The sequence below is a fragment of the Melopsittacus undulatus genome, chromosome 1 (assembly GCF_012275295.1).
Source record: "Melopsittacus undulatus isolate bMelUnd1 chromosome 1, bMelUnd1.mat.Z, whole genome shotgun sequence".
Classification (NCBI taxonomy): Eukaryota; Metazoa; Chordata; class Aves; order Psittaciformes; family Psittaculidae; genus Melopsittacus; species Melopsittacus undulatus.
Genome location: NC_047527.1, coordinates 71830096 through 71856844, shown reverse-complemented (window position 1 = coordinate 71856844; position 26749 = coordinate 71830096). Strand labels below are relative to the sequence as shown.

The following is a 26749-nucleotide window of genomic DNA, read 5'->3' as shown; positions in this document are numbered from 1 at the left end:
ATGAAAAGTCTGTGAAAAATGAGCCAGAATACTGTTATTTTACAGTTCTGACTGGATTTGTGTCTTAACCAATGTAGGGGTTGTTATTCTGGCCAAGTGCTTCCTATTTGTTCATGCTTAAAAAGCACAGTACTTGAAAGTTTTCAGTATGCAGTTATTATTCATGTTCTTTGCCATATTCCAGTGTTTCTAGCTGCCTGGAATTTCAGGCAGTAAATTTGGAACTTATATGGACGTTTTCAAGAACAACAGGTAAACTGCAGCAATTAATCACCCTAAAAGCCTCCCTCTGAACAACAGAAGCCTGCTTTTTAAAACTCCCTTAAAATAAAAAATAGTGAGGAATTGTCCTGCCTTTAATCCATTGAAGTTTTAGGTTGTTGAAAGAGTTTTCAAAATCCTACTGGCTGGTGACCAAGTTGGGATCAAAATAAGCTGCACTGAAACAATCAAGAAATTGATTAACGTTAGACTTTCTTCTCATACCCTAGTCTAAAGTTACAGGCAGCTCTATGAGTGTCTGAACAAACAAGGATCAGGGAGGGAGAGAAAGAGAAATGAGAGAACCTGAAAGCAGTGGCTGATGTTTTTGCTTTGATTTATTGTTTGCTTCATCTCTCTTATCTCATTAGGTTTTCCTTTACCAATAAGTAAGTACTGTTCCGAAAACAAGTCAAACTACAAGTTTGGCAAGAAAGAAATGCAAATCTTTATTATGCTTTTGTAAGTGGGGCTTAAGTGGCAGTTAATTGTGCTTCTAATGAAAAATAACTGTATTTTTGCTACCTAGGATTTCACTTAAGATCACTTGGACTTACTATAAGATAAAACAGAATTCAATTGCCTAGTAACATGCTAAAAGTAATTATTCCAGTGTTTATGGTATCTTAGGAGGGTCTAAGTATTTTGTCCTGTAAAGAGATATTTAACTGATTTCATCTTGATAGAAAACCATTGTGCTATTGAGTAGCCACCAGATGGTAGCATGATAGAGATAATAACATATACCACGAGTTTAGCTGGAATCAGGGGAAAGTCAGTAGTGAGAATATGATCTGTTTATAGGTTGTTGCATGTGTTTTGAAAGAAAATAAGCTGTCATATCCCGAATATAAACTATATAGGTTTTCCTAATGACCGACACTTTGTGTGTGGGTCAGCATGAGGCAGAAATATGTAGGCAGACAGTCAATTTTTCTCACTTTTCAAGTAGAAGGGTATCTTGAGGAGCATGCCATCTGGAATCAGTGTATGTTCATTAATGTGGATACTATTTTGTTAAGGTGGTGGAATTGTTATCACATTTCTGTTGCTTAGTAAACTGACTAGAGAGCAAGCACCAACTTTCTTCACGGCCCAGAAAGAGGAATTTACCTATATTTCATCTAGTGACATTGACCAACTCACCTGTTCTTGTTGCTTAGATGTATATATGTTTAGAGACATAAAAGACTTTTTTGGATGTGTCTGTCCTTGGCTGCTGCCAGAACTGGATTCCTGGTGCAGCTGAGCAGCTCCAGCTCAGCAATTTTTAATTGCTCTCTTTCCTGAGGTTCTGAGGCTTGGTGTTGCAGATTGCACACTGATGAACTGAACTAAGTAAAGGTTGGTAAATGCATAATAGCTTAAAAAAATAAAATATCAGAATACTACTGTGAGCCTATACACATTTTCAGCTCTTTACTTCCAGTTTGTAATTACCTCTCCTGCCCTGTTCCTTTTTGTGAAAAGTACTGCAGGCATCCAGACGGGTCCAGAGAGATTCACAGGACCTGATCTAGATTTCATGAAAGAGATAGAGGAACTTGCAGAGGAATTTATTGAGACCACAGAGAAAGCTGTGGCTTTAGAAAAGCTATGGGAAGAAAACTCAAAGTTCTCAGGTAAGCTGTGGTCTTTCTAATACTGAATTTCTTTGTCTACCAGGTAATGACAACCAGCAAATAAAGCAATATTCTTAGATTGAAAATAAAATGTAAAACCTAAATTTTTAGCCCATCTAAAAGAATGGAAAGAAGGGCTTTTATGATTGCTGTTACTGTGGCCATCACAAAATTATCAGAAATAAAAGCTCATTTTCTGAAACTATACACTTGCTTTACTATTTGATAGTTAACAAAATACTATGAAAGGAAAGCTTAAAGGTAAGGATTAATAGCCTGGATACATAGTTACTTGGTGAAAGATACATTCCAAAGTAACTTATCAGTAGTTAAGTCTTTTTCCCCAGGTTTTTCTGTTGCACTAGAGAGTATAGGGGTGGGAAAACCTCAGTAGCTCCCTACTAGACAAACAATTCAGTCTGACACTAAAAGAGACTGAAAACATCAAGGTCTGATGCTCCTGCTATGTTCTCACCCATGCTGTGCAGTCTTGCTGCTGTAGCAGGTGGGCATTTAAGACCTACTACTATCCTGCCATTCTGGATAGTTTTCAAGCTGAAAGGTTTAGGCAAAAGTAATTTTCATGCCTGGCTGTCTGGGAGCTAGTATGTTCATCTAGTGTTGATGTGATGATTTTGTTTTACTGAGAAGTGAATGGTAAGCAATTTCTTTTAAATTGGGATTTGATTTTTTTTTTTGTTTTCTGATAATAGTAAAGTATTGGAAAGCATAGAAAATCAGGCAGATTGCTATCTTTGTAGGTTATTATTGTTTCATATGCCTTTAGTCCTGTAGAAATGCCCTTTGTGCACTACTTGCTATTCCTTATAAAACTGATTTGCCTGAAGTTAATAAGGCTTTTGTGTAAAGGAAAATATTTGATTTTACAGGTCTCCGTAACATCACCACCTTTCTTAATGTAAGTATATTTATAGTCTGTTTCTAAATTGCAGTTCTGGATTTTGAGGCATCTTTATTATAATGGTTAGAAATTTGTATCCTGTCAAGTTTTAGTAAACTATCTTAAGAAGAAAATTGGTATGCTGTTGAAAGAAAAAATGATGGCATGTAAATTTGACAGTGGCTCAGTGCTTTCTAGATCACTGATTTAAACCAGGCTAGGTTTTTAGTAACTAAAATCCTCAGCTGTTTGAAGGCTAGTCATTCATTAGGAGCAATTTAAAAGTGCATCTGCCAGACCCCATGTAGCTGTATAACATATTACAAAATGTCTTGCAAGGAACTCTTATCCTAGTGTCTGCTTATTATTAATCATCCTCCCTCAACAGCCCAGCACTTAAAAAAAGGACAGTGAGACTGAAAAGGTGAGGCTTTTGCTTGGATTAGATTAGTTTGAATTCAGATTTCTGATCCAGTAAATATGGAAAGCATGCTCAATTGGGGATGAGGGAAGACAGACTTGCAAGATGTGGTAAATTATCCCCAGAATCTCTTTGGCAGTTTGTGAAATGAATTTAGTCTTTGTGCTGTCCCTAATGCATTAGTCTTTCACTCCTGCATTCTCAACAAAAGAGGAAGGCTGAATGGGCACAGTAGTAGATCTCCATTACTATCATTTTTGTACCTTTTACAGATCACTGGTTTCAGTTTAAAAATATTTTCAAATTAATTTTCTCTATATTTGGTGGTAACTGCTACTTTATGAAGCCTAGGCTTCCAATCTGTAACTTGAAATTAGATGGCATTTTTATAGGAACATTTTCAAATTGCTCATGAGATGATTGAAAGGAGCTGTATCAATATAAATTTAATATCAGGAATGAAACATAGAATAGAAAGAATGTATTAACATTAGGAAAATATTTAGATGAATGTAGCTTATCATTATTAATAACAGAGCTTGTACACATAAGCCTCCTTTTGTGTAAACACTGCTCATGTTATCATATTCCAAAGGTGCCCTAGTGAAACATTAATTTAGAGAAACAAAGATTGAATAAAACCCAAATGTGAGAGATGCTATGTTTTGCATAGGCATCTGACAGTGTAGTCCTATAAAAGAGGTAATTTTACCCCAGTCAGTTCATCTTTAAAGAGCCATTTTTATCATTTCACACTCGCTGCAAGGAGCATTGAGGCAAATATGGCATGTTCCTGGAGGTCCCCTGGTCTTTAGACTTAGAAATTTATTTCAGGGCCAAAGAACTTCTTTGTGCTTGAGATCTCAAAGATGATCCTTGTCATTAGGAAAGAGTCAATGCTTCTGAGCAAGAAGAGATTGCTCAGCTTTTTTCCCAGTTCCATTTTCCATCAGAGCAGAAAAAGACATCTGAAACAAAGCTGACATAAATCCAAAGTGCCACTAAAATGATGTGGCAAATTACCAAAGCTAGAGGTATATTTCCCCTTGGGAAAAAAAAAAAAAAAAAAAGTTAAATGGTTTAAAATATAGAAGGGGAAGGGCAGGGGTAGGGAGAATAACAGGCACCTGCTTTTTTTTGTTTGTTTCTTTTCTGTTAATGGAAGAGTTCCATGTAAATGTGTTTTCTTCACATAAAGATGGATTTGAATGAAGCAGAGGAGATGATTTCTAGAGCAGAAAACCTGTACAAGCAACCATACTTCTGGAAATTTTTGCATTCACTCCCTCACCTTGAATCAAACAGCTTTTATACAGAAGATGAGGTAGCTGCTGTAACACAATTTCTAGAAGCTATTCAAAAGTAAGTACTTTTACATTCTTGAAAGTGCTTTGTTTTAATGTTTTACATGCAATTCTTGTTATTCTTCTTGACTATTTAATAAAATAAGCATCCTTATCAGTGTAAAGAGGATGAAATTTTCTTCTGTTTACCAGATTCTGCTTTTGTAGAAGTGTGGTAAGAGTTTTTGCCCATTCTCATTCCTTTATAACTATACTTTTTTTGTCTCTCAAACTCAGCAAAGATTCCCTGGGAGTCTTCAAGAAGTATCTTCATGTTAGCAATGTCTGAAATTTGCCCATCATATAATATGGCTTTAAATATTGTAATGTGCTTTGAAAGACAGAATATTTACATAAGACTAGAATAAAATGATATTTTTGATTCTTATTAACTTAATATGTATGTACCACTTAGTCCATATCAGGAAAATGTCTCCATTTTGTTTTCTCAAGCCTCTTGCTATCCAAATAGCTTAGACTGTTCTCTTGCAAGAAATGAAGCAGTAAGAAAAAACCCACAGAGACTATTCTGAATATGGAGGTGTTCTGCCTCAGGTACAGGACAGCTGGATCCAGAGGAAGGCATGGTGTCAAAAGCACAGACTGACCATGATCTACAGGAATTTTCAGTAAAACAATAGAATTATTAGGAAAAAAAATCAGAAATGTATTTGTTGATAGCTGGTTGTAATCAGTTGATAGGTAAATTGTCATTGTAGTCGATCAACATATTTATAAGATTAGAGGAGGCCACTGAACCTGGCTGCCTGTGCAAGACTGCATCATCTTCACCAGCCTTACTGCATAGGGAGGCAGGGGTCCATAGTCTTTGAATGGAGAATTACTGTGCTGATTCTGTCACCCTTTAGCATCCCACTGTCTTTTTCCTAAGGAAAAAAAAAAAGATATGAGTATATGATGGCATATATTTTTTGAAATTGGGAAATAAATCTCTTACAATATGTGGGCTGCAACTGTGTTGGGGCTTGATCCCCTTGGCCCATGCATGAGTCATGCGTAACCTCATTCCAACTTGTTCTCTGAACTATTAGCATGCAAAGATGTATTAGCTGTGCTTGTGGTGCTTATATCCCAAAAGCAGTAGTCGTTTCTGAAAGGTTCTGTGTGTTCCTGAGGTAAAAGTGGAACTTGATCATAAGTTTATGATTATTGCTTTATTGTTCAGCAGCAGTAAGCAAATATAGTAGTAACTACTGGCTGCTGTGCTGGGTCAAGTTACTAATCTGTTAATGTGCTCTCAGCAGTGATTCCTCTAAGCTCATAGGCATAGATGGAGTGAGAATGGGATAAAACGAGAATGTCTGTGGTGGTGGTGTTTGTCTTCCCATGCAACTATTTTGCATGCTGAGACCCTGCTTTCCAGGAAGTGTCTGGGTATCTGCATGTTGAGGGCAAGTAGTAAAGAAAGTCCTTGTTTTGTTTTGCTTGCATGCACAACTTTTGCTTCACCTATTAAACTGTCTTTTGATCTATGAGTTTTCTCACATTAGTTTTATTTTCTTCCTGCCCTGTGGGAGAAGAGAGTGAGTGCGCAGCTGCATAAATGCTTGGCTGACAGCTTGGGTGTGATTAGTAAAGGGAGACTTGGGGTTTGAGTTTTTTAAAGACTTTGGTGTCCTTCAGTGACCAAATTTGTCATAATTAATGCAATTTGGAAAGACAGCCACAAAACCCAGTGCTTAATCTTGACTAGCTTTGTAGTACTAACATACATTGAGGTCTTATCTTGGGCAGAATTTAGGCAGCAAAAAGGTTCCTAAATTTACTTCTCCCACTTCCTGGACTGTACTGTTTGCTGTGTCTCCCGGAGATACTTAATAGAGACTTTTCACACCCACTTGGTGAAGTTAAGTAGTGCTTCTCTTCTTCTCACATATGTTGGAAATTGCTGATCCACTCTAACAAAATTGGATTATTTGCATAGTAATAAAGGCAATCACTGATAAGTTAACATAAACCTTTAACAGCAAATTACAGCTATATTAACAAAGAAGTTTGTTTCACAGCTAGTGTGACTGAGACTTCTAAGAAATTCAATATAATTTTATCAATGCATTCTGTAATATGCTTTAATTTGAGAGAAAGTGTTCTGTTGCTTAAAAGTTTCATTTTTTCTCTGAGGATTCTGTAGAAATAAAATAGATGCATTCTGTGTCCATCCTGCCTTGTAGTGGGGATAATGGTTGTGGTTTTGCTCTCATTTTTTGCTCTCACTTTAAACTTTTCTTTTCTTTTCTTTTCTTTTCTTTTCTTTTTTCTTTTCTTTTCTTTTCTTTTCTTTTCTTTTCTTTTCTTTTCTTTTCTTTTCTTTTCTTTTCTTTTCTTTTCTTTTCTTTTCTTTTCTTTTCTTTTCTTTTCTTTTCTTTTCCTTTTCCTTTCCTTTCCTTTCCTTTCCTTTCCTTTCCTTTCCTTTCCTTTCCTTTCCTTTCCTTTCCTTTCCTTTCCTTTCCTTTCCTTTCCTTTCCTTTCCTTTCCTTTCCTTTCCTTTCCTTTCCTTTCCTTTCCTTTCCTTTCCTTTCCTTTCCTTTCCTTTCCTTTCCTTTCCTTTCCTTTCCTTTCCTTTCCTTTCCTTTCCTTTCCTTTCCTTTCCTTTCCTTTCCTTTCCTTTCCTTTCCTTTCCTTTCCTTTCCTTTCCTTTCCTTTCCTTTCCTTTCCTTTCCTTTCCTTTCCTTTCCTTTCCTTTCCTTCCCTTCCCTTCCCTTCCCTTCCCTTCCCTTCCCTTCCCTTCCCTTCCCTTCCCTTCCCTTCCCTTCCCTTCCCTTCCCTTCCCTTCCCTTCCCTTCCCTTCCCTTCCCTTCCCTTCCCTTCCCTTCCCTTCCCTTCCCTTCCCTTCCCTTCCCTTCCCTTCCCTTCCCTTCCCTTCCCTTCCCTTCCCTTCCCTTCCCTTCCCTTCCCTTCCCTTCCCTTCCCTTCCCTTCCCTTCCCTTCCCTTCCCTTCCCTTCCCTTCCCTTCCCTTCCCTTCCCTTCCCTTCCCTTCCCTTCCCTTCCCTTCCCTTCCCTTCCCTTCCCTTCCCTTCCCTTCCCTTCCCTTCCCTTCCCTTCCCTTCCCTTCCCTTCCCTTCCCTTCCCTTCCCTTCCCTTCCCTTTTTTTTTTTTTTTTAGAAGACATTGGTCCTCTCAGGAAACGTTTCCTTATTTTTGTTTAAAATTGAGTTAGACTCTAACAGTAAAATCTCAATTTATGGTATTTCTTTGCATGAAAAGTCTAATTTGACATCAGTTTTTCAACGATAAAAAAAAGTATCTTAATATTCAAATGCTGGAGCATCATCTTCTTCCTCCAAGCCCTTTCTGGTTCTTCAGGTGTAGAGAGATCTTGAGTTTTGTTTTATCTTTCACTTCCAGTATCTTAGCATCATTGAAGGATTTAGCTATGGTGCCGTTGGGCCAAAGTTTCTATGAAGTGGTGAAAACAGCATTGAATTTAACTGCTGCAGCAGTACAGGATAGGAGCTTAGAAGGTAAGTAATTTACTTCAGTTTTCATTGAAGTACATCAAACATGCTGGGAATACTCGATAGAAGTAACTATCCAAGCTTCTGTTAAATTCTTGAAGTACAAGGTCTAAGAATGAGCTATATTGCTGTAGTGTTCACCCATTTCTTTATTGATTTGTGTTTTAAATACTAAAAACTGAAGTGCATCAAACTCTGGCAACTATTTGCTAACTAAAACACCTTAGTCTCATATATTCAGTTTAGAATGATCTTTCAGTGACAAATTTTGGAAAGTGATTAAGTCACTGCAAAGGACAATTTCTTCCATTTGATAGGATAGCCTCTTGGTTTGGACATGTGTGTTAAGCATTGTGGATGTTTTTCTTTAAGCTTCTATTGTTTTCTTCAAGCTTTTCTGTTGCTATAAATTCTGGTCTCACCTGAAGCACTATGTTTCCCCATCTGTTTATAGGAGATGAGTTTAATTAGAGAAGGTAGGCTGGCCCTAGAACAACTCCTCAAGAAAAGGTCAGGAACAAGTTTCATTGGCAAACTGTCTGGTAACATGTGATGAGATTCTAGGTATGGCTGTCTGCTCTACATGTAAGGTCAGGCTAAGAATTATATGTGGTCTAAATCCCACTTCACCTGCCAAAATGAAGACTGAAGTAGAAAAGTGTTTATGTTGGAGCCCTTGGACAGAGAGTGAACTTGAATTCCTTGGGTCTTCTGGCATTCTTCTGATGTGCTCTCTCAGCAATGATCCGTATCCAGCCCATGCACACACATTTTCATGACTAGTTGCAGAATTTGATGCACAGTTTCGAATGGGACACTGCTTGGTCTGCTGCCAATCACTGTAGAGGGGCATCTCACCACTGTCATATCAACTGTCAGATTTACAGGCCTTGCCATAATACTAATGCACTAATGAATTTTATCCTAGTGAAACTAGTGTTCAGGTACGCACCACACTTTTTTTTTTCCTTTCTTTTTCTTTTCTTTTTCTTTTTTCTTTTCTTTTTTCTTTTCTTTTCTTTTTTTTTTGAAAAGAGCATGGTACTTGGATGTCATCAAGAAACAACATGAACAAAAAGCAGGAATGATGTAAGCAGAAGGTTTTCTTTCTTTCAGGTTTTCACTACAATCTTTCTCTCTGGGATGTTTTGTGGAATCCACATGCAGTGAGAGCAGAACTTGAATCCAGATTTGGTTTTGATGATCTTCACATTGAGAAGTTACTAAGTTATACAGCACAATTAAAAAAGGTAAATCACTTGGAAATTTCAGTGTCGCTCTTTTTCATCTTTGTTTTTGTTTCTACCCTGAAGGTTTTTTTTTAATGCTTTATAGTAGCTATAGTCATATCTTACATTCATGAGGAGGCTATAACTCTGCTAAATAGCCTGGTTTCACCCCCACCAAAACAGAAATGTATTTAGCTTCAGCTGAAATTTCTGCATATGAAGATATTGATAAGTGTAGTTGTATCCATTAATGAATTTATGCTTCTATGAAGTTGTTACTGAGTATAGCAAGGTCCTGAGGTTATTACCAAATCCTGTAGAGAATTCTGGTGTTTGCTTCACTAAGCTTTCAAACTAATTCCTAGACTTGAAGATGCCTGGATTAATTTGTCAGGTAGTGTTTTTCATCTGGTTTGCTGGACAAAGAATGCTTGTGTCTTCTGTGTGTAAATTAAGGCCCATGAAGACTCCTTTCTTCTCAGTTGCGCAGTCTTGATATCAATATACTTGACTGATGAGTCTCTCAGTGGGACTATTCAAATATACCAGTGATGTATCAAATTTTGAAGAAAGCCCTCTCTGAGGAAAGAGATTTTCTAACCTTCTAGATCAAAGTGACCTGTTGTGATGGTTTGACTGCAAAACACTTGAAACATTTGGGATTTCAGCTGAAGTCCACAGTGATTGAATAGAACATGTTGATATTTATCTGAAATCTGTTTGTTCTTTGCCAGTGCAGTCTGGAGTTGTACTCCAGAAGAGCTCAGTATAAGAATAGTTTATTTACACAAAAGAATGAATTATTAAGAAATTATTCACTTTTGAATGGCCTTTTAATGAAATATCAATGATGGACAGTTTGATCAACTGAATGGGTTTTGACTGCAGCCTGGTAAATATTGTTGGCTGTGTAATTGCAGGCAACTTGCTAGCTACTTAAGCTAATATCTTGATTTGTGTGATGGCATTGAAGACCTTCAGAAAGTATGAAAGGAAATATAGAAACCTGGAAATATCTGTTCTGAACACTTTAATTCTGTATCTGAAGCCCCAGGTACTTTGGGGCAAAACTTCTGCAAAACTTTTAATAAATTTTCTAGTCACAGTCAAGAGGAGTGAGGGTGTAAAGTGCCTTAGAAAGACATTAACAAGAAGAATTAAAATGAGCTATATTATTTTTGTATACCTTAATGACATTTATGTGATTGGGAATAATAAGTCTTTCAACACAAAATCTAGAAGTCAGTCTGTGAGGAAAAAATTCTGGCCTCTTGGCCACATTGCTGAAACCTGCCAACTTCAATTTAAAATTGGTCTGCTGCATGCAGTCATTGGTTCAAATGTATCACTGTGCTGAGTGCTTTCTACATCAGTAATTTTAATACTGGTGAAGTTGCTTCGATACAGTTATTCTAGTATAGGGGTACTGTATCATTGTCAAGTTTGTTCAACATCAGCCTGCAAACGACTGTAGAAGTAGTAATGCTGCCATATCTACATGGTGAAAATTCCTTGCATATACTAGTCTCATTGTTCTGCCAGGCCTACAAGTACCCTAATAGGCCACTGGTATATTATACAGCACTCTTCACCTGGAATACTTTGAAGTATGTGCCCTAGAATATGAGGCTGGATTAAGTGGGCTTTGTTCTCACTGAAGGAGGCTATATTCTTTTCGTCACCAGATGAGTAAGTTGATAGCAGAGATAACACTCAACAACTATCTTGAAATACTCATCAATTTCTTATATCCCTGCCAGATTCCCACAGAAGAGACACTGGAGCAGTTTGTGTGCTTTGCTCTGTCCAGAGTGCCAAAAGATGAAGCAAATAAAGAGAATAATGAAGACAATTGTATTTATACATGGCACGAGGCCAAAATATATCTTGTTCATGCTGTCAGCAAGCTCAGACTCTATGCACATGTACACTAATGAGTTAATAGATTAAATTCCTAATTTTTGCATGTAGTTGTCAACAGTAACTCAGTATAAAGCTCTGAGTTATCTATTAAATGTTACTTTCGTGAAATTTTCATCTTGTTAATAAGACAAATTAATTCATAGGAAGAATTATTGCAATGGAAGTCTAATCTATCACCATGTGTCCACTTAATCAGATTCTGTCATTAACTCAAATACAGATTTGAAATCTAGTAGGGAATATGGTGAAATATAATATGATGCAGAGGCCTAGCAGAAAGAAGTTTACTGTTTGACCTGAGCCTAAATTAAGGGCAAAACTGAAATCAGACTACAGGACTCACTGATATAGTATGCAATTCATTTATTTTTACTTTTCCTCCACTATCTCTGGCAATAGTAGCTGAAGCATGTTGCAGGGCATGAGTACATCTCTAGCATCTCAAAATTCTGGTCTGGCAGAACAACTTGGCATGCAGTCTCTATGATGACATATGTGTAGTTCATAGAGAAAAGGATAAACCATTCAGATGTTTCTGAATGAAAAAACTTCCCCAGCTGTCTTAACGCTGGTATTTGTTTTTTCACTGAAATATGAGATTTTTTTTAAAATGAAATAATAGAAGTTGTGTATCAAGCTGCTGTGGAGATGTTTGTAGTATCTGAAGAAAGCATGTAGAGCTTACTGTGTGTTTCCTCAAAAATTGAGCTTTTGATTTCTCTCTTGATAAAGGTTTCACTGATGTATGACTTGAAGTAATAATATGATTACCAAAACTAATGCCCTAATTTCTATTAGCTGTAGGAAAATCCATTGATAATTTCAGCCATGATTTAAAAACCTTTCAGAAGAGCTGACATCCTTATGCTGGCAACTTGAAGTATTGTAAGCTGCTGGCCACTAGGAATTCCCTTGGGGAACAGAACATCTCTCATAGTAAAATTCTGTTATGACCACTTGGCATTAAATAAATTAATGGTGGAAAAAAGAGAGTAGTCAGTAGGTTTGGCCAGGCCTTATTATGCCTTATTTATTCCACAGTACACAACAGGAGCATGCATGCCCTTTTTTTATCTCTTTGTGTAATGGGACACCAAAAACGTTGAAGCTGCTGCCTTCCATTTTCTTGTTAGTGTAGGCAGAAGCCCTGTAAGGGAAAGCAAGCTTTTGACTGGAGACCTGCTTTTAACTGGTTTCAGCCTCAGGCCATTTTTTTTTAACCATTCCTGGGTCTTTGGGCACTGACAGCACAACATTCTCCATATGATGTAGCACACTATATGGCCAACTTGCAGGTCAGTCAAAACTGTATTGTAAATCAACCTTTGTGAGGCCAGTAATTTCAGAGTCTAGACACACTGTTAGGGAGAAAATTTGCTATCATTATTAATTGTGTGTGTGTGCTTGGGGTTTTTTTAGACATGCAAGCTCAGTGTATTTTCTAAATAATAAAGCTTTGTTTTTCTAACAAGGTGCATTCTGTTTTGTATTCAATCTTCTAGGTATCTGAGCAATGGTTCAGCAACAACAGGTTCTCTCAGAAACTCCTTTTGGAACTTGAAAGAATCATAGATGATTTAATATCTCAGTTTCTAGATGACAGGGAAGTCGGGAAAGTTTTTGCAGAGATAAGTACCCTGATCCAGCAATGGAATGAGAAATCAGATGCCTACTTTTCAGAAGGATATACTGCACCTCATGATCTGTAAGTTATCTTTCTGCAACTTGTCTTATAAAATTCAGATCAACTGAATATTTACTTTGACATTACACTTCACTGTTTTCTGATTTATAAATGAATTGAAAGACTCTACACAGGACTTAAGCTGTAGGCACAGGGAGCTAATGTTTGTCAGAGGCTTATGAAAAGACTGTGGCAGAACACAGAAACTGATAATTCTCTTTCAAACTGCATATTGGATGATTTATATCCCTTCTGGGAGTTATAACATTGGCCTCAATTTGGCATTTGTTTGGCTATATATTTGTAATAAATTGTTCATATCAAAACCTGTTCTTCATTAGAGGAGAGATGATCTATACTATACAAATCAACACCTGAGGATTAATCTGAAAGATAGAATCCACTATCTACTGTTAAGGGAGAGCCTGCAGCCAAATTGTTCAATAATTTATTTGTGCATTTTGTAATTTGGTTCTTCTTTTATACAAGGAAACTGCTATACTGCTGCTGTTATAAGAAACTACAAAGTAGATGATATAATGACTGCACAACAAAAAAATTGTCCCCTAGCTTTTTAGCAACTTTATGTTTTTGTTTGTAGTACACAATGCCACTGTACTCCACCTCTTTTGATTGCAGAATCCGACATCTGGAGAGAATGAAGTCTGTACTTCAGGATGTACCTCAATGGCCTGTTTCAAAGAGATTGCTTCTGGTAGATGGAGCCATGAGGAATGTAATAGCACAGTATTTATACTTCACTGAAGGTAAAGCTGCATGGTGGTTACGTGTTACTGTCACTCAAATGACTTCCACAGAATAACATGTAAAATTGATAACATTCTACCTCTAGGAAGGCATTTGGGCTCTGTAATACATGTGCCCTGGGTTAGGATTGGAAGGGATATTAAAGGTCATCTTGTTCCAACCCCCTGCCATGGGCACCTTCTGCTAGATCAGGTTTCTCAAAACCCCATCCAACCTGGCCTTATGCTGGGGGCCCCAGAACTAGACACAGTACTCAAGGTTGGGGTTTCACCAGAGTGGTATAAAGGGGCAGGATTACCTCCTTCGACCTGCTGGTCACACTCCTGTTGATGTAGCCCAGGATACAGCTGGCTTTCTGAGCTGCAAGCTCACACTGCCAGCTGATGATTCCCAAGTTCATGTCTCCCACAAACATGTTAGTGCTGGTGCTAATACTAGCCCCCAAGGAATGTCACTCTTCACTGGTAGTACTTGGTCACTTGGTCGTTGAGCCATTGACCACAACCTTTTGAGTGTTGACTATCCAGCCATATAGGTATGAACAAGAAGTCTTGGTTTTAGATTTAGGTGTAGCTTGGCTTTTCTGGCTGGTCATTGCAAGTGAATCAAAATGGCCACCTTACAGACTGAAGAGTATTACTGCCTGGGGGTATTGGACTCATTAGGGGAAGCAGGGAAAGAGTGTTTTGGGGTTGCTCAAGACAGTATGGGAGGTTTGGAAGGGGAACCAAAAGTGGGGAGATGAGATTATTTAGGTGGTTTGGGGAGTAACTAGGATGGGAATATAGCAATAAGGTGACAAAAGAGGGTTTTGTCATAATAAACAGGCTGCTTGCCTGGCCGTGCCCCTGACCATTGTAGGTCTGTCCTGCTTTCTCTCTAAACTGCATTTCTAATTGTTTTCCTGGGTGAGGTCTCTGTTCTGGGCTCATATGCCCAGATGTTAGCAACTGTGGAGGGAGACTGAGAGCCAGGGGCATGTGCTGGGCAGTCTGGTTGTCGGAGCCCAACTGCTAGGGGGGATTGACACTGTGTGTGTATATATATATCCCTGTGTCTCTAGCAGACCTTCACCCTGACTAGCCAGGGAGGTTAACAGGATGAGGCCTTTGGTGCTGTTTGTTGGGCATGCAAGTGCTGTGTGTGTTGGTCTATGTTGATCTGCGTGGATGGCCATGTGCATCTACTGTGCATGCGTTGGCTTGTGTGCCTCCCAGCCTTGCTGCTCATTGGACCAGGGGACATGGAGCTGTGACAGCTTGATCTTTGTAGGGCTACTGAATTTCACAACTCAATAAAATGACCTGGTAACATTTCTGTGGTTGTCTTTCGTTTGAGAAGAGAGAGATTAGTTTTGCTTGGGAGCTTAAGGAATTAGGCAACCTTTCTGTGTTCCACAAAATTTTGCTGGTTAAATCAACAGTTACACATGGGAAGAGTTTATTTATAACATTCATAGCTAGAAGCCCACACAGGACCTCATTTACTTCCTGGAAATCACAAAAGATCACTGAAGTTATTTGAGCTACTCTGATATAACTATGAAAGCGGATAGGATCATGCTTTTGCTGGTGTAAGAAGACTTGTCTCTTCTTCCTGCCTTGGCTGCATGAGCCTTTTTCAGTGGTGGTGCATGAGGGGAGCTGTCTTTGCTGCCCAGAAGCGCAGAGTACAACTGCGTACATCTTTTGTGCAAAATGGAGAGCTCGGGGCAGGGATGTCATCTAAACAAATTGAACCTTTATACCTCTCTAACTGCTGTATTTTTAAACTCTATCATGCACAGTTTTTTTACACATAAGGATGTTTCCTACTGTGATGTCCCAAAATTACTGTGCAGGTTAAATATTTTCTTTATGGGGTATGTGGGAAAAATGTCTTACAGACGCTTTATGTAGCCTGGAAAAACTGATTCCCTTTGCCCAAAGAGATGGACTCATTCATCTTGACATCAGAAAGCTCTTTGTGGAGCTAAAACAGGTATGCTGTTATTTGATGTTTGTATGTTAATTTGCGTAAAGCTCCAGAGGCTTATTATGGGGGATAAAAAGAAGTTGTTAAGTATTTCACTTTTTATTCGGCATCATTTTGGTCCAACTTTACTTTGTACTCTTTTGTCTTTTGACATTTCATTTTAAGAATTAATATGGAGTGTGAATAAAATCTGTTCCTTCATCCTGAATTAATTTTTAAATTGACAGTATATTAATTAAATTTTAGATGTTGATGAGCAATGCTTCCTATGTTTGCAATGACCTGCTTGCAGTGTTTGAGAAGACCCTAAGACTTCCACAGGGCTCAGATGGCATTGGCGTTTTAGCAATATACACATGCCCTGGCAATGGCTCAGAGGTGACCTTTAAGCTAGGTAACCAGCTCCAGTCACTAAAGGAATCTGTAAGTAGTTCTGATTATTCTTGTGTTTAAAGCTTTCAGTGCCTTACTTATAATACTATTACAAAATAAAATGAATTAGCAGGTGTTGTAGCTTATTACTTCCTGTTTGCTAATAATAGGTGGATGGGTAACTGATCATTTAAACTGATCAAAATGTGCTTGGTGGTTAGGCACAAGTGGTCTTGGTATGTCTCTTGAGTGGATGTGACATTTTAGACCTGCTAAGTAGCTGTGGCTTGCAGAAAAAGAAATTGAATGTTTGAAAGACTGCTAATTTAATCTATTTTGCATTGTATTTCAATATCATTAAGATTACAAATATAAGAAGCAGGACCAAAGGTGAATTTCCTTTTTACTGCTTTCAAATATTACTTTCTTTACTGTGAAAGGTCCTGCTTCTGCAGAAAGTAACTCAGGGACTACAGAGCCTGCCAGATCCAGTAATGGATGACTCTTTGGGGTGGCAAGAAATAGAAGAACAGCTAACCAAAAATTATGCCTATTACTGTGAAATTAATCAATTGCTGAGCACAGAGGCACCATCTGAAGAGGATGTCCATTTCAGCTCCTGTCAGGAACAGCTGCTCTTATCACTGTATGTATCTTGTGTACCTTTTAATACATAAATGTTCTGACTGGTACCAGCCTGGAATTAGGTATTATAACCAGTAAGTGAATAGATAAAAATGTTAAAATCCTGCTTTTTGCTTTTACTTGCCACCAAGTGTTAGCAATTCCCTAGAATCACAAATAGGAAGGTAGAGGATGATTTTTTTTTTTTTTTTTTTTTTTTTTAGTCAGCAGTAGTATTGGGGAATAGTAAGGGTGGAAACAGGTTGAGGATGGGCAGGTATCTAGGATTCTAAAAATCTATTCTTCTTTCCTTCTCACGTCCACATATTTTCTGCTGCATTTCAGCCTGTTTCCTGGTATTGCTCTCTGGCACTGGGCTGCTCAGGGGTGCTTAGCAACTTGGACCTGAAAGGCTCTTGGGAGATGCAGGGAAATATCAAAAAGAGGGTAGTTAGGAAAGCACAATAAGAGGAGTATTGAAGCTTCAAGTTGCTTTCTCAACACATCAAGTGGTCGCTGTTCCTCTATTTTGGCAGAAAATCCATTAATCTTTTTATTAAGTTGATCGTCATTTTCAGTGACACAGTAATTCTACTGGTTTGAATTTTAATGGTGCTAAATCAAACTATATTAGAGACAAATCCCTATATCAATAAAGGACTTTATAATAAGGTAGTGTTTTACTATTCCTGCTTGGCAATGTAAAGCATGAGAATAATACATTTAATGTGAAATTGCATTTATATTGGACACATGTTCTGTGTCACAAACTTATAGAAGACAAATATCTACATTTCTTCTGTGCATGAGATACTTGACAGAAGAGTTTCCTGCTATAGCAGTAAAACTATTAGCTCTAATCATTCAAGCATCTATCAGAAATTCCACAAGCTGCTTTGGCAGCAGGGATTAAATCCACAGATATTAATAACATCCCAGACGTTAGAAAATTGTTGTCATTTTTCTTGTCTCTTACTGTTGGTCAATGACTGATTGCCTTCTTTCTCTCTCCTTGTTACTAAAAGACTACAAAATGACCAGAAGGACTAGTGAAGGTCTCTGGGAATAGATGCTTGTGTTTAAGTAACATTGAAGACCAAGAAAAACTCAGTGCTATTTTTATGTTTTGTTGTTGTGGTGTTTGACTGACTGGTTTCTGGTTTGGGGTTAGAATGATGTAATACCTGTGCTGCAGATTTCTTTAGCAAAGGACCCTGCTATTGGACTGCCTGCTTGAGTTCCCACTTAAGTCAGTAGGACTGTCTGTACCCAGAAAGTAGCAACAGAATTTAGCTAGAGATTTTGGAGAGAAACGGCATGTGTTCACAAGGTAATTTGACTTCAAAAGAAATCACTGGTTTAATAATGGTACCTTTGATTTTTTGTGTCATTTCAGAATTAATAATACACTTGAAGAATTTTTGTTTGCTTTTGAGGATAACCCATACTGGGAGGATTTAGCAGCTTTTGTCAGTTGGATGTGTGAGGTAGCTCAATACATGAATGAAAAAGCAGAAGACAGCATGGAAGGTCAGTCAGGTAAAGAAAGAGCTACTGCATATCATAGGTTTTATTCTGACGGTTTCCTGTCTGTTGTAAGGTACTGTATTCCTTGGAAAGAGAAATGATGATTTTTATATTTGTAAGCTTGCTTGTGTTTCCATCAATCTTAGGATTCATGAGCTCACTGAAACTTTAGCAAGGAAAAGTTATAATATACAGAGCCTAACTCTGGTAAACAGCTGTGGTTTTAGTGACAGATAGAAAATTTTTGGATTGTCTATTTCTACTGGGAAAATTCCAACTGGTTGAACCTGTGGAGTGTCTACTTTTTTTAACCTGTCTCTTGATGTTGACATTTTTATTGTTTTCTGCAGATGGACTAGAAGCATCTTTATGTTCTAGACAAAAGCTCAATTTGGTGACCATCTTAAGCCATTACTTATCATTTCTACAAAACTTACCAGATTATTCCTCATTTATTTCCTGGGCACGGTAAGGTCCAATTTAATTTCTTTATTTAACTGTTTTCAAGAAATCCTTTATCCTACCCCCACTTTGGACTTTTGTAATTGTTGAAAGTAGTTACCCTGCCTCTTTTCACCAAATGACTGGTGATTTTCAGTATTACTGTGAAGAAACAGAATCCTATGAAGAAAGTTACGATTTTGTGGCTGTCGTTCAAAAGCATTAAAAAAGACATCTCCATCTTTGGTGTGTTATCAAAGTGGTATACTCCTGGCAGTTCTAATGTAGTGTAACAAGGCCTTCTTGTCACTGAGTTACTTGCATTATAGCCCTCCTAATGCTTGAATGAACAGTGAAACCAGAGACATTTAATCATCACTCTGTTAAAAAAAAGAACTAAAATATTCCTAGTTGAACAACCTTAGACTAATTGTTGAGTGTTGCCTCTGCTGCTAAGTGCTAGTAACTATTTACCATGCTATGCTGGTGATCACAGCTGTTAATAGATAAGAATACTTTCTAAATTAAATTTCTGGACTTTGAACTTTATTTTTCATTGTGCTGATATTTCAGCTCTTTGCTGATCCAATTCCTTCTTTAACTTATCAAATGGAAATAGCCACTATCAATGCAGTGAAAGATGAAGAATCAAAAGTTTACATGTTCTTGATATCTACTGTAAAAAAACCCACAGGTTGCAGAATGCAAATTGCTAACTACAATGTTGAGTTAAATACACTTCTTATAATGTATATTTAAGTTGCTAAGCCACTGTCCCTTATATCTGAACAATCATTGAAGTCAGGTGAAGTTCCTGATGACTGGAAAAAGGGAAATATAACCCCCATTTTCAAGAAGGGGAAAATGGATGACCCAGGGAATTACAGAGCAGTCAGTTTAACCTCTGTGCCTGGCAAAATCTTGGAGCAGATTCTCCTGAAAGGCATACTGAGGCACATGAAAAACAACAAGGTGCTTGGTGACAGCCAGCATGGCTTCACTAAGGGGAAATCCTGCCTGACCAATCTGGTGGCCTTCTATGATGGGGCTACAGAACTGATGGGCAGGGGTAGAGCAGTTGATGTAATCTACCTGGACTTGTGCAAAGCATTCAACACTGTCCCACATGACATCCTTGTCTCTAAATTGGAGAGACATCAATTTGATAGACGGGCCACTCGGTGGATAAAGAACTGGCTGGATGGCCACTCACAAAGAGTTGTAGTCAATGGTTCAATGTCCATCTCGAGACCAGTAATGAGTGGTGTCCCTCAGGGATCAGTGTTGGGACCGGTTCTGTTCAACATCTTTGTTGGTGACACGGACAGTGGGATTGAGTGCACCCTCAGCAAGTTTGGCAATGACACCAACCTGCGTGGCTCCGTTGATATGCTGGAGGGAAGGAATGCCATCCAGAGGGACCCTGACATGCTTGTGAGGTGGGCTGAAACCCACCTTATGATGTTTAACCTTGCCAAGTGCAAGGTCCTACACCTGGGTGGGAGCAATCCCAGGCACAACTACAGGTTGGACAGAGAAAAGATTCAGAGCAACCCTGCAGAGAAGGACTTGGGGGTGTTGGTCGATGAGAAAATGAGCATGAGCCAGCTTCAGTGTGCTCTCGCAGGCCCAGAAAGCCAACCGTATTCTGGGCTGCATCAAAAGAAGCGTGACCAGCAGGTCAAAGGAGGTGATCCTGCCCCTCTACTCTGCTCTCGTGCGACCTCGCTTGGAGTATTGTGTGCAGTTCTGATGTCCTCAACATAAAAAGGACATGGAACTGTTGGAACAAGTCCAGAGGAGGGCCACGAGGATGATCAGGGGACTGGAGCACCTCCCATATGAAGTCAGGCTGAGAAAGTTGGGGCTGTTCAGCCTGGAGAAGGGAAGGCTGGGTGGAGACCTCATAGCAGCCTTCCAGTAACTAAAAGGGGCCTACAGGGATGCTGGTGAGGAACTCTTCATTAGGGACTATAGTGGTAAGACAAGGGGTAATGGGTTCCAACTTAAACAGGGGAGGTTTAGATTGCATATTAGGAAGAAGTTAATTACTGTGAGGGTGGTGACGCACTGGAATGGGTTGCCCAAGGAAGTTGTTAATGCTCCATCCCTGGTGGTGTTCAAGGCCATATTGGACAGAACCTTGGGTGATTTGGTTTAGTGTGAGGTGTCCCTGGCTATGGCAGGGAGGTTGTAACTAGATGATCTTAAGGTCCTTTCCAATCCTAACCTTTCTATGATTCTATGATTCTAATGTTCAATCACTTTTGTGCTCTTTCTCAACTTTCTTAGAAATACAGCCACATTTGCTAGGACCAGGATTTGGATATGGTCTTAAACACTGTTTCGAAAGTATGTGCTATTTTCTTTACACAGTAGTGCTTAACAAAATCACCTGACTTGTTTGGATTTTTTTTTGCTATACATGCAGAGGTATTTCTTTTATTTGGATGGGTCTAGGAGAGAGATTCTATTTGGGGAATACTTTTTTAAACTTATTGGCATCTTGGTTTCTCTCTTGTAGAAGCCATACCAGTAAGCGACACAGAAATTCCATCACAAAGCTTTTTAGTCATGTGTGGTGTTCTGCATTTTAGCAATTAAAAGAAAACATATTTCAGAAGGTATTTTCATCTTGAGCTCTTGCATTGGAATGCTCCTTCTCCTTACACCCAAATCGTCACCAGTCTGACAGAACTAGTAAAATTTTTTTTTTTGATAGACGGTATTGAGACAATGGAAACATCATTAGAATTTTCTCTGCAATTTCATGTGTTTTTTTTTCTTGTTGGTTGTTTGGTGTGTCTCATCTCCCATTCCCCAATTTTAAAATAACACTGTTCAGCTATCAATCAGTCAACTGGAATGTTTCATCTTCCAATATCTATGATAAAGCAAAAAAACCAAAACCAACCCCAAAATTTCATTCTGAATTCATGGAAAATTAGAGGGTTTGTTTGATTTTATTGATAGTTCCTTTCTTTAAAATAATTATTCTGTGAAGCATAAAAGCTTTGCTCTTTTCAGCAGCTGAAAATGTGACATATTTAAATTAAAGATGTTTGACTCTCATGGCTTATAAGGTAGATTAACATTACTAACCAGTGCACGCTTCTTTAACCTAGCTGCCTACATTGAGGTTTTGATTTGAATGTGTCTGTGACTTTTCAGTGAGTCCTCTTACACTTTTGTAAAACAAAGTAATTGTCATTTGTGCTGTTTTAGTTTTTGTGTTGATTGTTTCATAACTGCTAATTAAATGATATTTGAACTTTTAAGTGAATAAAACTATACTCTAAAATTATGTAGTGTCTAATTAACCAATTCTTGTCTGCCTGCTACATAAATTATAAGAAAAATCTTGTGCTTAACTTTTCAGGATTTTGACATCTTTCAAAGAGTTCTTGAAGAGAGAAGAAAACTTAACTATTTCTGGTGAAAAGAAAATAGATCATCTTTTTTATCTGGTAGAAGTCATGGAAGATATTATAATGCTTGATTTCTCAGCTTCAAGCCAGTCTCTAATCAAAAATGTCTTGAATAATACAATTACATGGATGAAAACTTTTGGTGAGGGGAAGGAATCTGCAGTTTCTGAATTTCTTAATGAGCTGCAAGAAAATTTCCAGCCTCTTCAGCAATCCTGGATGAAAGAAAAGACAGAAGTTTTTTGGCATATAGTGAAAGTTGTATTCACTAGGCTCTTTCATTTGAGGCAAGTGGAAGAAGAGGAGGTATTGGAGGCCTTATCTAGAATTATGTTTTCCATTACAGAAAATAAAATCCATAATAGAAGTATACTGTTGCTCCAAAATATCCTGACTGGTTGGCCACAGTTAAATATTGCTGCTTTGAACCATCAAAAACAGTTAAGTGAAAACTTCCGAAGGAATCTCTATGAGGTTGGATTGTTGGCTGATGATCATGTCAATGTTTCTTTCAGCAGAATTCATGGGGTTAGTAATGCCTCCTCTTTATTACTCTCAAATGCAACTTTTATATACAAAGTACAAGAATTCGGAGAAATTGTGCACGATTTCTTCAAAAACATTAAAAAACTAAACAGCAGTACTGTGGCCTCACTTGTTACAATGCTTTTCTCTCTGTATCAGAATGAAGATCTCATCTTAAACTTTGAAAGCAATAACACTCTGTTAACAGTTCTTTATGAGAGTTTGAAAGATATATCATCTTTTCAAGTATGGCATGATTTCCAAGATAGGGATCAAGTTTTTGATTTGCTGTCTGAAACTTTTGATGTTCTCTGGAACTTCACTAGTAAATCTCTCTGTGAAAAGTTACTAAACATTTACAACTACACAGAATTTCAGGCCCAGTCTCTTGCACAGAAAGGAAAAAAAGATATGCATGTTGTCTATAGCACTCTGAGCAGCCTTAAAACTTTGTTTATAGATGAAGAGCTCCAAAGAGATGCCTTTTGTTATTTGGAACAATTTCTTGATATCTCCCCAGAATGCCTGTCACATGACTGCATTGATTTTTATCTCTCAAACATTACTTCTGATGATCATTCAGCAGAGGTTTACAGCTTACTTCTGCTTTCATTGGACAGTGTTCTGTCTAATATGACAAACTTGGGAGGTAAGGTAAGTGTGCCTTATGCTTTGCATTGCACTTTCACATGGCTTCAAACCTGGACAGAGATTTTTGAAGAAGCATCCAAAATCTTAAATTTGAATTCGACCTTCTTTGTCTGTCTAAGAGATGATTTAGCAAATCTCTCTGAAAGTCTTTTAAATGCAACTCATGATAAACTCTGCAATAGTACAGCTATGGTTACTGTTGAAGCGACAAGAGCGACAATGAATCTATTAAATATAATATTTGAAGGAGGTGGTGATTTAAATGACTGGAAAGATTTTGAAGCTTTCCTTGCCAATCTTCAAAATTTATTTAATGATGCAGTTGATGTCACAAACTCACTTAAAGGTAACAGTTTAGAAAGTGTTTTAGAAATGATGGGAGTCATGATAACTGAATTGCAGAAATCTGTACTAAAGGTTGTTAATGGAGAGATTTTGAATTCTTGGCTTGATACTTTAATTTCAGAGGGATCAGGAGAATCTGAGGTAGAAGATAGGGGTTCTGGTGTATTTTCCATTGGAAATTCCCTTTCTACTGCTCTCAAGCTTTCCCAAAAGGAACTTGGAATTATTCTCACTGAGATAAAAGACACATCTGCTTTCTTTAAAAGTGTACTTCAAGGAAAATATATAGTCTGCATCAGCGTTTTCCAGAATATTACCAAACTAATTTTGGACAATACTCTGAAAGACGTAAGCCATTTGCAAACAAATTTTTCATCTCATCTCAATTTCTTACTTAACTTTTATAGTACAGTGGATGAAGCAGAGGATTGTAACAGATGGATACATGGATTCCGTAATCTCAGTGAAAATTACAAGTCGCCTTCCCACCTTGAAAGTGTAAAACATATTTTATTTTTGCTGAAATCTCTAGGAAGCAATGAGACAGATATTAAGTTAATGAATGTGATGGACATTGTTGATTTGATTTTTAATTTGATATTCCCTGAATGTTCTGTAACTGGTTCTGATGTGATTTGCCTAAACGTTTATTTCAGTATTATAGCAAAAACTTTAAAAGATATTCGCCCTGAATTTTATGTAAAAGATTACATTAGTGTGCTTGAATTTATTTTTATGCTTTTAAATAACTCTGGAGGGCAGATGTCTGTCAATGATTTAGTGGGACACTCATGGTATACTTCAAATAAGACCCACTTTATTCAGTCAATTAATGGATTTAACAGGACTTTGGGGATGTTCCCTAATTCTTTTCACCATGATCAGCTTTCATCAGTAGATCTTTTGGCAGAAATACAAACTTTTCTGAAAAATAAAACTTTTGAAGTCCAACAAAACAGCTCCTCTCATTTAGATATTGAGATTGAACCTTTCTTGCATCAGAAAAATACCACTTTGTTGATGGAGTTCTTTCAATATATGATTAGTAAACTTGACTCAAAGCGTGAATACAAAACGTTTCTCCAGGAACTGATAGAATCAGCAGCTCTAAATATTGAACTGGTAAATAAGGCACTTAAAATATTCAAGTCTTCTAGTTTTACTGGCTTTCCATTAAGAGGTGATAAAGAGTTTCTAAAGCATATGGTAGCCTTGGTGCAAAACACAAAGAACATGGATGTTGAGTTCTTGATAAGTCAATTCAAACAAGTCCAGAGGAGCCTGGATAACTTCTTTAAAAATATCAAACCTTTGTATATTGAGAACTCTGAGTTAAGAATGTTAAGAGACTGGTGGGATGCATTTGAGAACAATTCATGTAATTGGAACCTGACTGGCTTATGGCAAATAACAGCACTCTTTGAACAAGATGAGCTCTATGATGTAGAAGAAATGTTCCATTTTCTCCTTGATGTCATCAATCTTACAGAAAAAGTAGCTCATGGAAACATCACAGAAGCTCTAACTGAAATCTATGCTTTTGTACTGACTCAGGAAGAAAAAATGCCAATGTTTGCTGAAGAGGAGTTCTCTAATCAAGTAGAAAGTCTTCTGATGTTACTGGAGACACTGACAGATATGTCTGATGAACCTGCAGAAGCCTCAGTTTGTTTTTCTGCAGCATTCTGCTGGAGTCTCACAACAGCTACACCTCCCACTTTTACACCTTGTGACTTAGTGCATACCAATTATACCCTTAATTACAATGCAGTCATTGAAGTAATTAAGGAGCTGAAACTTATCACTCTGGAAGACAGTTCCTCATGCACTATGGAAGACTTTCAGATGGATATCACTCGGAATCTGACTTGCTTTTTTCATCAGATCAAAGAATGGAACTCTATTCTTTTGAAGTTTTCTGAGCTTCATCATGTAAATGGGTCAGTTCTCAAAGAGCTTCTAGATTTTTGGAATGAGCTGTCCCTCTATGCTGTGCCACTGCAGGTGAACAATACATATTCAGTCAACTGTTCTTCTACACCAAAGAGACAAGTGGCTTTACAAATTATAGAAACACTGGGCAGTATGGCAGTGGCAGAAATGGAGATGGCCAAAAGTGTTACTGAACAGCTAGATGATCTTTATGGTGGTCTAAGTTGGAACAGACATTCAAGAACATCACTTATAAAGACTATTCTTACTGATGTTAAGAATATGACCAGTGAAGTTTCTGGGCTTCTGGATACAGAAGCTGCCCTTTCTTTTCTTTCTCTAATTCAGCCTTTCATGACGCTGTCTTCTGTTGGGAACCAGACATACTCAACACTTATGGTATTATCAGCTTTAAATGGAAACAGTAATATGACTGATAATTTTGAGAACTTCTGGTTTCCTATATTTACAAGCATAGAAGATTTATTGGAGAATTTTAATATTAGACACTTACTTGCAGTGATAAACCAAGAGTTTCAATTATTAAGGTTAGTCACTGGACAGTCCTCTTCAATGGATCTTGATGTTTTAATACAGCAGTTTAACACATCATCTGTAACTCCTATGTTAAGAAATTTTGAAGACTTACAAAAGATTGTGAACAGCTTTGTATGTGAGTGTAACAGTAAAAATTATTCTAAAATAATACATTCTCTAATTCTCTTCATGACTAACGAAAATTCATCGAATGACCTACTGCTGGCTGTGAAAGATATTATTGACTTTCTAGAGATATTCCAAAATGAGTCTAAGGAAGATTACACTAGTATGTTGTTTGCTGATGGTCATCTTAGCAGAGAAAAAATGAATTATACTCATACTGCTAATTCAGTTTTGCTCAAGGGTCTCCTTCATATAATTGCTGATCTTGCTGCTATAGAAGAATTTCTCCATGCAAACAATATTGAGCTTCAGGCAGTTGACATCATTGATTCATTTTTTGGTAACACACAGCATAGGGAGCTCTTTCTTCAGTCCCAAAACAGAACTCTGGAGTTTATGCAAGAGATCTTGCAAATGATATATCAGTCTACTGCAGGACATGACAGGAACAAAATAACCTTCCTGATAAAAGATTTTCATAAGGATATGGCAGAAATTAGGTGAGTGTTTTCTATGTACTCTGACAGTGTACTGACTATGACAGAAGTGGTCCTTGTTTGTAAATAGCTCAATCAAAACTTTAAAGTTAATTACAGTTTAATTTCAGATTTATGTCTTTGGGTAAAACAGCATTTTGT

General features: G+C 37.6%; 1 protein-coding gene across 1 annotated transcript in view; it reads left to right on the top strand.

The window, feature by feature from the left end:
• ABCA13 (ATP binding cassette subfamily A member 13) overlaps window positions 1–26749 on the top strand; it is a 181601-nt gene that overhangs the window by 10800 nt on the left and 144052 nt on the right. Inside the window, exons 4-17 of the mRNA XM_034060311.1 lie at window positions 1732–1883; window positions 2774–2802; window positions 4404–4567; window positions 7916–8031; window positions 9142–9275; window positions 11015–11179; window positions 12680–12882; window positions 13501–13628; window positions 15515–15609; window positions 15850–16026; window positions 16416–16621; window positions 17996–18138; window positions 18477–18594; window positions 21947–26611. Coding sequence (XP_033916202.1) covers window positions 1732–1883; window positions 2774–2802; window positions 4404–4567; window positions 7916–8031; window positions 9142–9275; window positions 11015–11179; window positions 12680–12882; window positions 13501–13628; window positions 15515–15609; window positions 15850–16026; window positions 16416–16621; window positions 17996–18138; window positions 18477–18594; window positions 21947–26611 — 6495 coding nt within the window. The remainder of the gene's footprint in view (window positions 1–1731; window positions 1884–2773; window positions 2803–4403; window positions 4568–7915; window positions 8032–9141; window positions 9276–11014; window positions 11180–12679; window positions 12883–13500; window positions 13629–15514; window positions 15610–15849; window positions 16027–16415; window positions 16622–17995; window positions 18139–18476; window positions 18595–21946; window positions 26612–26749) is intronic.